The sequence below is a fragment of the Ambystoma mexicanum genome, chromosome 12 (genome assembly GCF_040938575.1).
Source record: "Ambystoma mexicanum isolate Mex_15411 chromosome 12, UKY_AmexF1_1, whole genome shotgun sequence".
NCBI lineage: Eukaryota > Metazoa > Chordata > Amphibia > Caudata > Ambystomatidae > Ambystoma > Ambystoma mexicanum.
This window is the reverse complement of record NC_090936.1, coordinates 487,873,235-487,892,426: the sequence shown is the minus strand read 5'-3', so window position 1 is coordinate 487,892,426 and position 19,192 is coordinate 487,873,235. Positions and strand designations below refer to the sequence as shown.

Below are 19,192 nucleotides of genomic sequence, written 5' to 3'. Positions count from 1 at the left end.
GAGTTTGAGTGGGATGGCAGATAAGAGGACATGATTTCTGATGTTCAACAGTTGGAGTGGAGCAGCAGTGGCGGTCGCAGCGATGACATGTTTGAGCTTCTGATCGCTCTTGAAGAGGACACAAACATTGCAAGTATTGGGGCAGGTGGTGAGCTGGTCAGGGTAAACAGTTATAGGTGGTGGAGCATTCTGGACAGGGAGATGGAGGTCTGCAGTATTAGATTAGTTGAGCATGAGACACTCCAGTACTACCCGGTGCTGGGTGGAAGAGACAGTCTGAGATCATAGGGGGTCAGTAGACAATGCAAGAAATATGAATTATCTGTGCAAAAACAGCAAATAGAAGATCACAAAAGCAGATTTTAGTATTATAGGCAGACTTGGTCAGGCCGGTTTCTGTGGAGTGACCCTGTGAACCCCATATTGAAATGCGGGTGGTTGGGAGCACAAAATCTCCACCCTTGCCCGCATCCCACCAACTAAAGCAACTGTTGATTCCCGGGAGACTCAACCCGAAAGTACCTGCATTTATGAATACAACGTTGTCGTATTTATGATTGCAGTGGTTTTCTTTTTAAGTTTCCCAAGCGCCCCCCCTGAGCTTGAGGAGCCTGGGAAACTTAAAAAGAAAAAGCATTTAGAAATAATGCGTTTCTATTTATGATTGCGGTGGCTTTTGCTTTCAGTCTCTCGGGCTCCCCCAGTCCGGGGAGCCCGGGAGACTCACAAAGCCAATGCAATTATAAATACAACGTTGTTGTATATATGATTTCCATGGTTTTCTAACCACAGCAATCATAAATACAACAGTGTATTTATGAAAGCATTTGTTCTCCGGCACTAATGAAGCAAAAGCTGCTGTAGTTAAAGCTACCAGCAGGTAGAATTTGCTTTGTTATTGCAGTGAGGGCAGAGATTAACTCAAGCACAGGAGGCTCGTCCATTTCACAAAATGGATGCCTCATAGTGCTTGATATTAAAAGGGGTTTAAACATATTTATTTAAAATGTTATATACGAACTTTCTATAAAAAGATGTTTAATATATGGTTTTTTATTATTGCCCATCTTTTAAGACAACATTTTTGAGCGCATTATTCCTTTAAGCTGGCTAGTGGGCGTGGGCACAGTGGCAATAAAAGATAAAAACCATAAACTGCGAAACTCAGAAACGGAAATTAATGAAGAAATCTCAAAATCTATAAAGAATTTTATCAGGCACAAAATCCAGAAAATGAATCAGAGTTTGAGGCATTACTTTATTTGACCCTTTCCCCCTATATGAGCGGTCGGTAGAAGCCAGAACTGAAATATTTGTCCCGTTCACGAAAGAGGAAATCTTCCAGGTGGTAAAATAACTTCTGAGACATAAAGCCCTGTCCTGGACAGCCTCACAGCAGAGTGTTACGTGGAATATGGTCCCCTTCTGGCACCTTATCTACTGAGGCTGTGGTTAGAGGCAGTCGAGGTGGAACAGCTCCTGCAATCTCTACGAGAAGCGGTAACAGTCCTGCTTAAACCGATCAAACCTGTAACGCTCACCTGGTATCCACGGGGAAGTCACTCAGCCTGTTCTGACCTCTTACGACCTTGAACCCTTCCCTGGAGTCTACTCCACTGGAGACTGGGCCTGAAACACAGGATTGGTAGAGTTTAACTCCCTATTGTCTCTGTGTGCTTGTACCCCTTCTTCCCCGGGGTCCAACCCTTCCCTTTGATCCACAGCTCACCTTGTTTTCTTGGAAAGTGTGCTCTCCGTCCTGCTTTCAGCGCAGGGGCGCGTTGATGGATGCGGGCTCGTTGCTGCCTAGTTACTTTACTGGCAAGAGTCTGACAGGCAAGTATAATGAGTCTTTTGAACAGTTCTCTAACTTCGTTGCTTTCCTTCCTTCGATGTTGGTCGGGGGATGGCGACGTGCTGCTGAGATGAGTAGCGCTGAAGGTGAGAGCGCGATGCGACCCTTTCGTATTTGTATTGAACTGAGTTCTTTTTCTGTGTCTTTTAGGTGCCGCAACGTTTTCAGCGTGGATGCCGGTTATGAAGAAGAAATGTGGTGAGTAAGCGCGGTATGCGGTTACTCTAGATGTTTCCACGCTAACCTGGAGTGTCTTTTCCCTCTTGCAGATGGATGAGAAGTTCCGGAGACAGAGTTCCCCCAGATCGGCTGGGATTCAGGTAAGCGTTTGAAGCTCGCACAGTCTTTGAAAATAAGCAAAGATTTGCTGAACGCTTACTAATGCCTTTTTTCTGTTCTTTTCCCTTTTCCTTGGGAAGCGACGTGCCGGGATGGGAATGTCACAGGCGAAGATGCCCGCAGAACAGAAGGGGCGATGAATGATGGGCAGAAGCGCCGCAAGGTAAGGATGTTCCTAACTGTGTTCTTGCAGGTGCAGAAAACGCAAAGCATGTTTCTCAGCCGGGGCGTGGCTTAAATAGTCTCTGGGTATCCCAGGTGTCTCTGGGCTGAACCACACCCAAAAGACTAGACTGCACATGCAGTTCTGGGAACCGAAATACGTGGGGGCATCCATCTTGTCCCCATCAATGCACTACAAGTCCAATCCCCAATGTTATCCTATGGGAGTGGGCGAGTCTGGTGCCACAAGCGCCAAGTCTGACTCCAAGTGGGTCTTTGGAGGGATGGAGAGGCCCTTGAGGGCCATTTAGGTGATCGTGGCCTGGCTCCAGCCTGACATCTTGGAGGGCTGGGGACATGAGGGGCAGGAATCATGACAAAACCATGCGAAAAGTGCATTGCCTATAGACCACTATCGCTGATGAATGTTGACACCAAAATGTATGCAAAGCTACGAGCTAATGGACTACAGCCACTCATGCCTGCATTAATACATCAGGATCAAGCCAGCTTCATACCGGGGAGAGCGACGCCACTCAATCTCAGATGGTTGTTTAATGTTATAGCTCATATAGCCCGAAGACTCATGCAGTAAGCTGTAGCCTTAGGACAACCAGAAGGTATTCGATATGGTATTGTAGCCGTATTTGTTCACGGTCCTTCGAAAATGCAGACTGGCCAAGGCTTTTATAGAGTAGGTTATAATACTGTATACTAAACCCATGGCTCTGTCCCAACTGATACGACACCATCAGCTCCATTCGAACTGGACACAGGGACGCGGCAGGGTTTCCCAATGTCCACTCTACTTTTTGCCATGGTAATAGAACCTATGGCGGATTTCATCTGGGGCATAAATGCGAATAATAAAAGCTATTCGAATAGCTGGAACTCCAGATAATTTTGTTTATTGCAGACAACGTTCTGTTGCATATCAGAGACACGCAATGAAACCTCGGTCCCATAATGCAGGATGTAGACCGAATCGGGACATATTCTGGATTCACAATAAATTATGGAAAGTCAGAAATGTTCCCCCGACACAGATGCTACACCCCTAACCTCTGACACAAACCCCATTAAAATGGGCACTGGATAAACTGTGATACTTAGGGCTAACAGTTTCTAGATCCAAGGACGGGTTATTGGTGGAGAACTATACTGCCCTGATGAAATATGCAGACACAAAAATATCTGCATGGCTGCAGATCCCCCTTTCAGCAGCAGGCGGAGAATCGCTCATTAAAATACTAGTACCCAAAGTACTATACACATTTGTAAATGTACCCATCTGGACGGGCACCAATTTTTTTTGCAGAACTGCATAACAGTTTGGCTAGGTTTTTATTGCACTCAAGGGCTATTTGGGAAAAATGGGATCCAATGGTGCTGCCGTACACAAGGGCAGGTTGAACGGACCCAATTTAGGATCTACTGGATAGCGGCTCAAGCTAAATTTGCCACCTACTGGTATGATCAAGGAGAAGCGACACCTCACGTTAAGACTACAAAAATCTGCGGTGGAAGCCTTTGAAATGAGAACACTCATAATGGACGGTACATATAAGGATGCCTGCCCTTACAACCCAGTTTCCACCACACTAAGTACAAGGAAGCGCATCTTCTTCAAAACAGATGATCCATTCCACCGCTGGCTACTACTGTGGGATTTTCCACACCTCTCCCCTACACGAGATCACTATCCGCAGACGGTGGGAACTCTTAGGATATAAACGTATGGCTGACTTGTTCCAAGAGGGGAAATTCTTGACGGTTGAAGAATTCAATACAAAACATGGAAGCACACAAGAAGGGCTGTTACAGTACTATAGATATGTGCGGCAATCCGTGCTAGATGGAATTCATACGCTATTGAACCACCCAAAAAGAAGTTGCTGGCCGGTAACTGTAGGCATGTGCTTGCTACTTTATGTAGGGAGATTCTGCTTGGAACACTGATACAAATTGATCCCTTCTGTGAGAAATGGGCGAGGGAATTAAATCAAGAAATAAATGATGCACAATGGGGAGAGACTTGTAGGTTTACCACGTCAGTCTCCATGAATAGCCGACTGAACTTAATACAGTATTAGATACTACACATGTTACACTATGCGTCATACAGACTTAAACTAATATTTCCTGATCATACTGCACTATGCCCGAGATGTAGGGCAAGGGAAGCAGAATATCTACATATGTTTTGGTCCTGCCTGAATCGGTCACACTACTGAGCACATATCTACAAGGTAATGTCAGAAATAATTAGTAGGAACCTGGATGCCACTCCGATGTCTGTATTATTTGGAAAGTGGCAAGACCCCATGAAAACAAAACCAGAACCTGTCTCAATATCTGTGACATGGCAGCAAAAAGATGTATACGTTGGAAATTAAACTAGGTAAATGAACATGGAGAACTATACATATCACTGTCCCTGCGCATTTCCCGGCCCAAGGATATTTGAGGAGAGTTCAGAACTTATCTGACTAAATAATAAGATGTAATTTACGTACCAAGGGATGAGCGTATCAACTATCTCAACATCCACAGAGTCATATAGCACATCGAGATAATGTTTGATTAATGCACTTGAATTTTCTTTGCTTTGTATTTTGGGACTGTTAAAAGTATGTATATGTATATATTAGTTTATTTATTTTTTTACAGGGAACCCAGCAATATTCCATCTCATTAGACGCAGTGTAGGCACTCAGCTCCTCAGTGATAGTCTGAGGAGCTATGCCCTCTTCTAAATTAGGAAAATTGATTGCAATATCAAAAAAGTGAGTTTCAAATTAAAGTCAGTCGTCCAAGACTGAAACAACAATGTTTGAAGCACAGTTCTAGTTAATCATGGGTGCAAAGAACATGAGAGATAAGAATGGGAGGCACAATTACACCAACAATGTGAAGTAGCTCAACTGATACTTTAAAACGTCTTTGTGTAGAGATGGAGAAAAGTAATACGCAGTCTCAAACAAATTGAATGTTTTACGTACATTGGTATCTGCTCCTTTCAATAGCAGGAACTCCAGAACTTCCTCCTGGCCACAGTCTGCCGCATAATGAAGAGGTTTCCTACCGCCATCCAGTGTCCGGTTGACATCAGCCTCCTTGAATAAAACAAACAGCATTAGAAAGGTACTGGAGATTCCCTCTGCAACATAATGCTGTTATGCTATATACCATGAAATTTCAATGGGAGTTCCAAAGAAAAAGCATTTCAAAACCTAGTACATCTCTCACAACGAAAACAAGCCAAGCAGATATTACTTAGCAGAATGGTACCTCGATCTCCAGAGAAGGGTAAAATGATGCACACACGTCACTATGGACAACACACCATAGGGGGGAGGGATGCCATGAGGGCATGGCGCCCAAACGAATATCATTACGAATGAGAAAAGGTTGGGATTTTATGTTTCAAGTTAACAGTCTCAACACATCAATCGGTTCGAGGTTTAATTCTTTGCTCTTATATTTTACTAATGGTTCCATACAATCACGACTTCTTAAACATGTAGAGACGCTCTCGGCCCAAGGAGAGCTTCTAGGCTCCCGGTTGGGCTGATCGAGGAAACCATGGCTTAAAATGACCCACGATGACGGCCCCTGAAACATGTCTGACCCTAAACGTACGGGGTCTGAATTCGCTGATAAAACAAAAAGCCGTATTGCAGAAACTCCTTCTTAGAGGTGGACTTCGTATTCCTGCAGGAGACCCATCTACTGAAAGAAGATGGAAAGGCTCACAACTAAAGGGTACCCGCAAGCATACTTTGCGACCAAGTGGCTTCTAAAAGCAGGGAGTGGTCATTATTGTGCGCAAGGTTATCCCACAACGAATAACAGAAGTCCTGCAAGATACACAGGGAAGGTATGTGCTACTCAAAAGGTACTTGGGAGATTGACAAACCACATTGGGGGTAGTATACGGCCCTAATGAGAAGCAAGCACAGTGTTTGGAGGGTTTCTCCGAGACATTGGCGAAATATATGGATGGCAAAATCATACAAGGAGGGGACTTCAACTGCGTAGTAGACCCAACAATGGACAAAACGCTAGCTCCCACCACTACTGATAGAAGTAATTACTAAGCCATGACAACACTTTTGAGGGAACTCTCATTGATAGCGACATGGCGATTCATACATCCTGGGGAGAGGGAATACACCCTTTATTGACCAGTTCACAGGGGCATTTTAAGGCTCAACATGTTTCCGGTCTCCACCACTGTTAACCCTTTGGTTAGGGAAATCGAGATCCTACCCAAGGCACTCACAGATCATTACCCTGTGAAATTAGGGCTAGGCCAGGGTCAGGGCAACACTAGACAGAAACTTGTTTGAAGATTCAATGAAATTATCCTAGCGGACATGGCCGCAAGGACCTCCATAGAGGATGTTATAACCCAGCAATTTGAAGAAAACAAAACGGAGGGCATGGATATGCGACGCCGGGAAGGCAGTCTTCCGAGGGGTTGGCATAGGGCAATCGGTGGCCTGGGGTAGAAACCAACGTATGCATCGGGACAGGCTAGAGAGGATAGTACAAGAGAAGGAGAAGGCACATGCTAGAAAAGTGAATAGGCGCACGCTGCAAGAACTCAGAATAGCCAGGCAGGCCCTGGAAACCCATATGGTGGGGAACACAGCACAGTCCATACTTAAGACAAAACAATATTATTACTCCAGGGGCAACAAGGCAAATAAATTACTTGCAGTGAAACTCAGGAAAGCAGCAACTAGCAACTATATTGGGACCCTGAGGGGCTAAGATGGGAAGAGGGAGGTCCCGGAAGCGGGAAAGCTGAAGATCATGGAAGAATATTTTAGTAGGGCATCCACCCCACACCCAGGAAATATTACCCAAATCCGAGATTTTATAGAACATACAAGGCATAAAATAAGTAGTGCTGCATAGCAATTTGCTATTCAATTTTGTATGTTTGCTAATTAAATTGGCACTTGTTTAGCAAAGCTAGCTATTTAAGTTGTCCTGCATTCTGCTCTTGCCTTGAGGGCTCTCTGCACTATTTTCTATGCAAGTTCAAATCAAATCAGCTAAGCGAGAGAGAGAGAGAGAGTGCAGTACCCTCCAATAAGTGCCAAAGGCCTGTGTGGGAGTGCTAGGGAATCATTTTTATTTTTCCAATAATTGCAACCTAGACGTAAACGGGATGATACGTTTATTAAGCTAACTATATCCTGTATGGCAAAGACAGGTATGTGTTATTCCTTTTTAAAGGACAGTCCTGCAATTGCATTCCCATAAATTTAAGCTGTTACAGAAAGCATAATTACAGTATTGCTACTTTAAAACACTGCATTGTCTCAATGCTTTACAGGAAAGTTTAGGTTTGTGTACCTAAATCTCAGTGGCAACAATATTTAATTTTGTTGGGGAAGATGCATCATTTTGACGAGTGAACACTTTTGAAAATGTACATGATCGCACAGCCAAATGCGTTTGATGGCAAACCTAGTTATGTGACCTACTGGTTACATATATTGTGTACTGGTGCCCATCCTGTGCTCCTTGACATTCTTTCTCATCACCCTGTTGCTTTACACCAGCTACCCTGAAAGTGAGATGGCCGCAAACTACAATATTCCACCTAGTTTGTCTAGTTCTCCGCCTGCTACGCCATCCAAACTGCTTAATCTTACTTTCTTTCCTCTTACATAATGAATACATAAGCGCACTAGATGTTAAGGCAAAGTAGTGATCAATTGTTCCATCCAGTCTTACGTCTACATATCTACTGCACTAGAATAAACTGTAGTTAGCCTCCAGTGCTTGCTTTGCTCTACGATTAGGTTTGTATTATATATTGGCACCTGTTTTCAGAGCCCTTTTTTATCATATCTGTGTCCAGTTATGCATTAACATTTTAAAAGGCACTCAATCAGGGCTTAAAGTCCCCTTCCCCCACTCGAATAGAGTAGATTTTATGAAGGACAAGTACCATTTGCAGGGGACGTTTGAAACTTGTACTTTGCAGTAAATGTCAAATGCATTTCACTATGCATGGCTGGCCTCTGGGTGGCAGCAGTGTGCCAAACAAAGTGGTTTTGTGGTGACATGCACCCTTTTACAGAAAGCACATTGGGTCGAGTGCATTTCTTTTAGGTTGAGTAGGTAAACAAAGTTACTGGACCTGCAGGTCTTGTGGAATTAACCAATTTTCAGGGCCCTACATCTCACCCTCTTCAGCTGAACACAAAACTGCGGTATTGTTGCTCACGTTGTCGTGACATTAAAACTATTATTACAACATTGCTAATCAAAGGGGTTTGTTTGCTAATCAAAACATCTTATTTAGCAAACTCTGCTAATCAATTTCAAAAATGTAATTTACCCCTTGAAACAAGCACGACTCCCCCCGTATCTTGGAGGCATGAGAGAAACATTAGAGATCCCTATATCGGCTCAAGAAGTTGCCGAAGCCATACGCTCCCTCCCGACAGGAAAAGCACCCGGCCTGGATGGTTTCACCAAGAGATTTGATAAAGCATTCACAGGGCCCTTGATCCCATAACTCATCGCCCTCTTTAACTCTAAATCAGGGAAAATATCTAAATCCATGGCTGATCCACAACCACTTTCCTATTAAAACCAGGAAAAAAACAGAGCTGCACCTCTCATCGTCCCATAGTCCTTCTAAACTCAGAGGCAAACTTTTATAGTAAAATCCTAGCTACAAATCTAGGCGAGATCCTCCCGCACATAATTAATGAAAACCAAAAGGGTTCATTAAAGAGAGGGGCCTATGACATTAGGAGGGTAATTGACTTGAAAGCGTTGGCCCCTAAACTTCTGAGAGGGAGGGGGGGGCGGGGGACTATCACTCCTCTCCCTTGACACCCACCGGGCATTCAACAGCATGTCATGGGATTTCTTCCAAGCATTGTTGCCAGCCTACGGATTTGGCCCGGTCTTCAACAACTTAATACTGGTGAACTTCCAGATACCGTCCACTGTAAATTTAACAACGCCAAGACAGCCCCAATTCCCCTGGGTAGAGGAACAAGACAGGGGTGCCCGGTATCCCCATTGGTATTTGCGCTATCCATAGAACCCCTGGCACAAATGATAGGAAGTAACCCGCACATAATAAGCCTAACACACACAGTGGCACTGTTCGCCAATGACATTTGCTTCCTCTAGAAACGCTTGCAGTCTATCCCACCTTTATTGGCTCTCCTTGACAGATTCCACACAGTCTCAAGATTTGGGGTTAATCATCAGAAGTCAGTGGGGATAGCAATGAAAGAATCACCCGAAACCCAACTTGCAATGCAAGCAACCTTTCCATTTCAATGGGTAGAAGAGGAGTTTATGTACCTAGGGGTGTATATCACCAAATCATAAGAGCTAAAATTACCAGGTTATGGAAGGAGACTAAAGCCACTCCGAAATGTTGAGAAATCCAGGAAAATTCTTGGCTGGGAAGGGTTACCGCAATTAAAATGACAATTGTACCAAGTCTTCCATTTGTCATTCGAGCTCTACCGAACCTGATCCCTGAAGGAGACCTGCTGGGCTTACAGAAGGTGATAGGCCAATATATTTGGAAGAAGAAACCACCTAGAATCTCGCATCAGATACTCCTAGATCAAAAGGGAATGGGAGATGGGGTGGGATACTGTCGATGCAGTGTTACTTTTGTGCTGCTCAGATCGCACAGATGTTAGAATGGGCTCTACAGGACAAGAGGGCTAAATGGGAAATGATAGAACAGGACTGCTCTCCCACTTTAGTAGCCCATCTGCCTTTTCTGCAGAATCTGCCAAGTACCCCTGGTTAGATCCCACCTGAGTCACTCTGGAAACATGGGACAAGGCCTGGGTACAATTGGGGGTGAAGGGAAAAAAGGATTCAACATTGGAACCCTCCCGTCCCCTGCACCCCATGAAATGCGGGCAAGGCCAGCTAATCTTGCTTTCATGACAAGGGAATTTTTAATGAAAAAATATATATATTCTTTGATTTACAGGCAAAAAGTAAATGTACAAAGCAAAGATGTAAATCCGTTCTCTGTGGCCGACGCGTTTCTAGGAATCTTTCCTCTTCTTCAAGAGCCTAAACGGACTTTGGAAAAGATATTACATAAGCAAGTTGTGTAAAAAAAAAATCGAGACAAGTGAACATTCATAACAACGGCCTGTGTATGAAAAGCATAATCATTCTTCATAGATAATTCAGTGTTGATAACCATAGTAACCGTGCATATGTAGACATTAAGACGAGCTGACATGTCTATATTTAGTGGTGTTAACGTAAAACACATTCTTTATTATCATCATGGAAATGTCTATCCAAATAGTGAGCCTGTAGAGCAGGTTCCTAAATACAATTCATCTCATCAAGTGTATTGCCATGATTTTAACATGGAGCCATAGTGGTTAAATCCGTCGATAGACATCAAAAAGTTTTTAAAAAAGCAGATAACCTTATGCAGAGTGTCAACTAGATACACTCTTGATTTAAATCCAAATACGGTGGACGTAGAAAAAGACTATCATTTGCTCAGAATTCTCATCCAGTTGGAGGGAGCAGCAGAACAAGGAAGTCACCGAATTTGAGGAACTGAGTGACAAGTCCAATATAAAAATTAAATGCAGCAGATGAGAAAAGGGTTGCAGTGGGACAGGCACGCATAAATGAGAAAGAACTGACCAGATGGTGAAAAGTGGAGTGAAGAAAAACAATTCAAACTTCTTCTCTCCTTCCTCCCTTCCAATCTGGCTTCCGTCCCAAACATTCCACAGAAAATGCTCTCACCTCTATCCTTAACTCCCTCCTCTCTGCTCGACATGCCAAGCAATCCTCCATCCTTATTCTCCTTGATCTCTCTGCAGCTTTCGACACTGTCGATCATCCACTTCTGCTGCACACTCTTTCCTCCTTCAGTTTTAAAGGCCCCGTTCTAAAATTGCTATCCTCTTACCTCTCCTCCCGTTCCTTCGCTGTATCATGGGGAGGCCAGACCTCATCCTCCTTCCCCCTTATCTACGGTGTTCCTCAAGGTTCTGTACTTGGTCCTTTCCTCTTCTCTCTTTACACCTCCCTCATTGCCCCAGTTATCTCCTCGTTTGGCATCTCCCACCATTTCTATGCTGACGATACTCAGCTCTTCCTCTCTTTCTCCTCCTTCTCAACTGACCTTCACCTTAAGCTCTCCTCCTGTCTCACTGCTATCAAGAACTGGATGTCCTCCCGCTTTCTCTTAATACCGATAAAACGAAGTCCTTTTCTTCCCCTCTAATTCAATTCCCTCTCCCTCTCCTCCCCCTTTCATTAACTTTCCTCCCTCCAATCTCCCTATCTCTCCCCATGCCCGTAACTTAGGCGTTCTCTTTGACTCCTCTCACCTTCTCACAACACATTTCACTCACCTCTCACTCCTGCCGATACCACCTCTACAATTTTTGCAAAATCCTTCCCTCCCTCACATTCCACGCCACTAAACTTCTAATTTCCTCTCTCATCTTTTCCCGCCTCTTCTTCTGCTCTTCTCTACTCTTTGGACTTCCCCCATCTCATCTTGCCTCCCTTAAATCCATATACCACTCTGCTGTTTGTACCCTTTGTCTCCTTACCTCCGGTGACTCCATCTCTTCCTCGCTCCCTTACCTGGGCTGGCTACCATTCCACTTACAGCTAAAATTTCACTTTCTCTGCCTCTTCTTCAAATCCCTCCATGTACTTGCTCCTCTGTACCTCTCCTCCTACTCCCCCTCCCTTCGTTCTGCTGACCATTTCCTTCTCACTGTACCTCCATCCCCCTGCGCTTCCTCCCGTTTCCGCTCCTTCCAACTCCTTGCACCTCGACACTGGAACTCACTCCCTCTCACAATCCGATCTACCACGACCTTCATCTCATTTCGCACTTCCCTTCAATCCCTCCTCCATTCTCCTCCTTGATCCCCCCACCCTCTCTTCTTCCCCCTCCCTTCTTCCGATTCCCCCCCCTCTCCTGCTCCTCCCCTCTATCCCTTCCATTTTCCCTCGTCCAATCCACCCCCCCTCCTCACCCAATCCCACTCCCCTTCCCCCCCTTCAGTTAATTGCACTTTGCACTGTTTTGTCGAATGATTCATGACGTAATTGCTCCCACTGTTATTTTGTTTTTGTTATCTTGTATTATGTTCCACTGTACAGCGCCTTGGTGTAAAGCGCTCTATAAATAAATAAAATATAAACATTAGAAAAAATTCTGGTTTAATTAACGCTTGAATATCAGAATCACGATCTGTAGAGTCTAAAACGCTGGAGAGCGGTCAATACGCTTACCTCAGAAAAGATATGGCGCCACAAGGATTTGAATCCAGTTCAGAAAGTGAAGACTGGAGGTAGAGCAAGATAGCGTCCATTTGCACAGTGGGAATCGCTTGAGACTCCAGCTCAGGGACATGTACAAAGATGGGCTCCTTCTAACATTCATAGAATGCAAGAAAAGTTCACTCTACCTGAAACAGAACACTTTTGCCATTTACAAATCGGACACTGGGTTTCTAACAGTAGTTTGAGGGGCACATGACCCCCTAGAGGAATCTAGCTTCGGATATTAGAAGGTCAAGACATCTGGAAAATCTACCCATTACCGTCTGCTAGAGAAGGCCTATACTGATAAACTTGCATACATTACACAATGGGAAAAGGCTATAGGGGGTAAAGATCCCACCGGATTCATGGCAGAAAACATGGACCTGAACCTCCAAAATCTCCAGATGCACCATGTTGAAAGAGTGCTATAAAAATATGCTACAGGTGGTAGATGACCCCACAGAGATTACACGCAATCTCAGCCGAGTATTCAGATTGCTGCTGGCATGGATGTGGACAGCTTAGGGACTTTATACATATGTGGTGGCAGTGCCCCCACAATAATAGTGGTAAGAAATTAAGTCAAAGATCGAGGATATCACTGGGGCTTCTCTCCTCATGTGACCGCATATTATGTTGTTGGGGGATGGGGCGTTTCCTGTGTCAAGCCCCAGGGCAGGTCTCATAACACAGCCGGTTAGCGGCAAAACTGAACAGAGCATGTTTTTGGAAAACTGATGAAGGGCCGATCCTAGCCTACTGGTGGGTTAAGATTTGTGAAATCATGCCCATGGAAAAACTGACGGCACATAAGGGGAAATATGAAACGATTTTCTCAAACCTGGTGCCCATTCTTCGAGTTTGTAAAGGAAAAGGAGCACGTGTTTTTCAGACCTCGGACTCAAACATTTACTACAGAACTAGCGGACTGGACTGGGGCAGGACATGTGGGCGAGGTGGAGATTAATAACGAAGAAGCTGAACTAAGGCCCAGTTGGAATGTAGAAAGCAGCATGAGACACGGAGTGGAACCAATTTAATGTAATTGGTAAATATTAGTATTATCATTACATTCAACATTATTGGTTAACATTATTTATCACCTTAGTTGGGGGGACATTATGTGGTGGAGAAAATAAGAAACCAAATTTCGATGAGTTCAGCAAATACTTAGTCGATGTTAATCTAATGCCATGTTAATCGAGATTTCAAAAAAAAAAAATGTACAGAGTAGGCAAAAATGTCTGTATGCCCAAATGTAGGGAAATCACATTGAGCAGTCAAAAGAGCATAATTGAAAGCATTAACATACAGACTGAAATGGGGGTTGGGCGGGGGCAAATTAGCCCTGCTGTACCTTTATTACTAGAAAAACAATCTTATCAGCAAACCATCCTGTGCATACCCAACATTATCCGATAGGGTGTTAAAGGGAAAGTGAATAATGTTCACAACATCAGCTGGTGCACACCCACAGTCAAATCTGCCACATTTGCTCCTGGTTCACAGAAAAGTCTCAGAAAGATCCATAAAACAAAAAAGGTAAATCCCAGATTTAAAACAATTTACATAGGGGGCGTGGCTTGGAGCGCCATCGATGTGGTCGCTCCTCTGAGGCCGCCCGTGGGATGTCCGCCGCCACCGTCGAATTCTGGTGGTTCTAGGCGGGGTTTCGAGTCGCTAATGCCATCTACAGCGACCGGAACCGACATGGCATAACCTGGCTAAATATCGTCTTCGACCGTGGCGGCGTTCTACTAGAAATTTGAAGCTGAACTTCTCTCCCGTACCCGACGGACGAAACTAAGATGGCCGCCATTCCGGGGCTCAGCAGCACGCTCCGCACCTGCCGATAGCGGCACCTTGGGAGGCAGAAGAACCGGAGAGGGGGAGCGGTACCTAATATAGAAACCCCTGATTTCGGTTGGGCGGCCTGGATTCCTCCTGGGTTGCTACCGAGAGCAGGCCTCCACCCCCCCCCCCCCCGCATTGCAGAACGACTGGACCACTGCGGCCATCTTGGATCAGCCCTGCCGAAGTCCTTCTCCCCGTTTCACCCTTCCTGGGGCGCCCCTGCCCACCCACCTATCCCTGAGCGGGAGCGGAGGCCAGGGTAACGGAGTTCTCCAGTTGTGAGCAACATGTCGAGACAAACGAAGGTGAGCAAAGGCACGGATATCTCCGCCATGTTTACGGCTACAGAGAAACCCAAGAAACAGGAACCTCCCAAACTGACCCCACAGAAGCAGCAAGAGGACAGGGGCGAGCTTGCCACTAAAGGAGACCTGATAGCCTTCATGGCGGACATCAAATCCGAGTTCCGCGCTTGCCTCTCGGAACTCGCCACCAAAGTTGACCAAACAGATCAGAGAGTCGCGGAACTCGAGCAGAGGTTTGGAGAGATCGAAGATCATGCCCAGGAGCACACCACCGCTATGGGGGAAATGCAAAAATCGATCGATTCCCTACAGCACAAATGCGAGATTATGGAATTTAAACAGGAAGATCTCGAAAATAGGTCCCGGCGCAATAATCTCCGCATCCGGGGCATTCCATCCTCCGTCCCCGATAACAAGCTAGCGGACTACGTGGCAAATTTCTTTGAGGCTCTACTTCCAGATCTGGACAAATCTCAGCTCATATTGGACCGCACCCACAGGCTTCGCCAGCGCCGCGGGACAGACTCGGACCCCATTCCAGACGTGATCACCAGGGTCCACTTCTTTACAACGAAAGAAGCGATATCAGCGATCAGCCGCCAAGATGAAGAGATCACTTTCCAGGGCACCCCTCTTCAAATTTACCAGGACCTTTCGCCACTTACGCTCCAGAAAAGAAGAGCACTTCGGCCTCTAACATTATTCCTCCAGGAGCAACAGATCCGGTACAGATGGCTGTTCCCGACAGCTCTTCAATTCACATATAAGGGCACCCTACGCCGAATCAGCCACCTGGAAGATGCGGAGAAAATCTTGCATCCGACCGCTCCCCGGGACCCTTCCACGCCACTCTTGGAGGGGACTGAGAACCCTGGTCCGCCTCCCTCCCCAAAAGCTAAACGCACGCCTTGGTCGTCGACACAACGAAACAACAAGAATTGATGCCTCCAAGGTCCCAGGCTCCGTCATCGAGCTAGCCGGGACACAGATATGCTCGTTTGAATTAGAACCCGCTATCTATTTGCCAACCTCTTTTAAGTACACGACGGCGGCGGGGCATTCCCATGGCTCATACCCACCCCAAGGATACTTTCCATCTTCTGTTCCTTGGGAACCCACAGTATGGGACAATTGGCCCTGTTGGCCTTAGGTACGACCGTACTGACAAAGTCGGTCTACCTCCCTGTTAAAGTTGCGATCCCCCGTTGGGATTTCGCGTTAAAACCTCAAGTGCAGAATGATTTTGTGAGTGCTTCCATCAGTCATGGCAGTTGAACCTCCACCCCAGGACCCCCCCCCCCCCTAACGCAGGGAACGGAGAGCGAGCCTTCAGAGGACCTTCAGTCGCTTCGGATCCTCTCCCTGAATGTTAATGGCTTGAATTCTCCCAACAAGCGAAAGGCAATTCTATTAAAACTCCGCGACGAGGAAGCTGCGATCGCTATGCTTCAAGAGACCCATCTGTTGCCCGCTGATGTATCCCGCCTTCGGTCTCGGCTATTTCCGCTTCAATTCTTTGCCTCCGGCACAAGCAAAAAAGGAGGCACGGCGATTCTCTTCAGGAAAGACTTGAACCCACAGATTCTGGAAACAAAGACATGCCCAGAAGGCCGATTTATAGCGATCAAATGTCTCCTGATGGGAGACTTGTACACCCTCGTTTCAGTATACGCCCCCAACTCTGGACAATCACATTTTTATGACGCCTTGGGCACATCGCTCGCCAACTTCGTGGAGGGCCAAACGATAGTCGGTGGGGACTTCAACGGGGTTCCTGACCCCACTAAAGACCGATCACACCCCCCGACCCCAGGCGACTTTGCCCAAGCACTTAGCCTCCTTCGTTTCTTTAGGACCCTGGAGATAATAGACTCATGGCGGGTGTTTCACCCTGATGAAAAGGACTTCTCCTTTTACTCGTATGTCCACCGCACCTTCTCAAGGATTGACCTATTCCTGATTTCACCTCACACGTTCCCCTCAGTTAAGAAGGTCACTATCGGCACAAGAGCGATCTCCGACCATGCCCCAGTGCTCCTGGAACTTCGGGTTCAGAACCCTGACCCCACCACCCCGCGCAAATGGATGCTATACGACCCAATCCTCAACGACATGGCCACCAGAGACAAGATCGCAATGGAAATAAAGAACTTCTTTGTGGAAAACCCGGCCTCAGACACCTCATTAGCAAACAACTGGGACGCCATGAAGGCAGTAATCAGGGGCTCCTTGATATCCCAGGGTGCGGCCTACCATCGAGATAGACGACGAATCCGGATGGCCCTGGAGCTTGAATTGAGAGAGGCTGAGGCACTCCACAAGGAGAAAGGCTGGTCCCCCAGAACACAACGGGCCATTCGCACGGCACGGAAAAGACTGGAAGCCCACTACGCGGAACAAACCGCCCAACTAATGGCGAAGGTCAAACAGTCGTATTATGCGAAGGGCAACAAAGCAAATAGGTTCCTGGTGGCCAAGCTAGCCAAGCAGAGACGCAGCTTCGCGATCATGGGCCTCCGAGATACCAACGGGGCCATACTATACTCAGAACCCGGGAAGCAACGCCTCGCGATTGAGCACTTGGCCCAAATCATGAAGGCAACCCCACGAGACCCAGCACAACAGAAGGAATACCTTCGGCAGGCAGAGGTGCCCCAGCTCTCCGACGCAATGAGAGGTGAATTGGAGGAGCCCATCACGGGGGAGGAAATTGAGGATGCCATCAAATCTCTCAAAACACGGGCCCCTGGCCCGGATGGCTTCTCAACCAGGTTCTACAAGCTATTCAGGTCGCAACTGACCCCCCCATCTCACCACCCTATTCAACTCCTTCAGGGAAACGGGAGCGGTGACCCCATCGATGCAGGAATCGACCACCATCCTCTTGCCCAAACCTGGAAAGGATCCAAGAAGCATAACCTCGTATAGACCCATCGCACTCTTGAACATAGATGCGAACATTTACTCGAAAATTTTGGCGACCCGCTTGAATCGCATCCTGCCGAACATCATTCATCCAGACCAGGCTGGGTTTATCCGGCATCGGACCGCAGGCGATAATATCCGGAGAACCCTGAATCTGGTGGACCTCGCCTCCCGGAACGCCCAAAAACTAATCCTGGTGGCCCTCGATGCAGCTAAGGCGTTTGATAGGGTGGATTGGACGTTTATGGAACACACTTTAGGGGCCTTCGGCTTCGGACCGGCGTTCCGGACGATGGTGCTGGCTAACTATGATCGACCTACAACAAGCCTGAGGATCAACGGCCACTTCTCTGCCCCAATCCCCTTGTCACGCGGGACTCGGCAGGGTTGCCCGTTGTCGCCCTTACTTTTTGCACTCACCATGGAGCCCTTCGCACAAAAAATTAGGCGGAATGACCAAATCAAGGGCATAACAAGCGGCCCTTCACATCATAAACTTGCCCTATATGCGGATGACATTTTACTTACAATCTCGGAGCCCCCTCATCGCTTGAACATGCGATTCGCGAAATCACCAGCTATGGCGAAGTCTCGGGCCTCACCATAAACTTTGATAAATCTTCCGCCTTGGGCATTGGCCTCACCCCAGCAGAGCGAGAACCGCTGACTAGGATGTGCCCGATAGTATGGGAAAGAAGTGCCATCCCCTATTTGGGGGTTTACATTCCGGCGGATCCAAAAGAGACGTACAAATCCAATTTTCCCCGACTTTTCAAGGAACTGGAGGGCGACTTGAAGCGATGGGGGACCCAGGAGATTTCGCTGCTTGGACGCATCACGGCATGCAAGATGAACCTTCTCCCGAGATTTTTATACATATGCGCCTCACTGCCAGTGGCAATCCCCACGCCGATTCTCCGAGGGATCCAGAGGAAAATGCTGAACTTTATCTGGAGAGGTAAGAAAGCGAGAATCCCTCTCAGAACTATGTTGGGGAGTCCCAAACTGGGGGGTCTAGGGGTTCCAGACCTTCAGGCCTACAGAGCAGCAGCCCAACTGGCCCGGGTCCAGGCCTGGCAAAATACGACAGACCGCCCGAGATGGGTGGAGCTGGAACAGTCGCGGACCCCCCTACCTCTGCGATTTCTGCCACACATCCCGCCCCCCCTCAGGTCCCATGGGGGAGAGCTCCTGCTTTCGACCAAACACACCCTTAGCACTTGGGACTGGGCGCTGAAACGAAAGGGAGTGCCAAGAGGACTGAGCCCACACTCCCCGGTCTTTCTCAACCCAATGTTCGCACCGGGCATGCCTCCCCGCAATTTCCAAAATTGGACCAAAGGCGGGCTAGAAACTATAGACCAGCTGTATGCAGGGGAGAAACCACTCACTTTCGCCCAATGTAAGGAGAAGTTCC

General features: G+C 46.8%; 1 protein-coding gene across 1 annotated transcript in view; it reads right to left on the bottom strand.

Moving 5' to 3' along the window:
• Positions 1 to 19,192, bottom strand: part of MTPN (myotrophin) — a 219,552-nt gene that overhangs the window by 147,410 nt on the left and 52,950 nt on the right. The window contains exon 2 of the mRNA XM_069628764.1: positions 5,359 to 5,472. Coding sequence (XP_069484865.1) covers positions 5,359 to 5,472 — 114 coding nt within the window. The remainder of the gene's footprint in view (positions 1 to 5,358; positions 5,473 to 19,192) is intronic.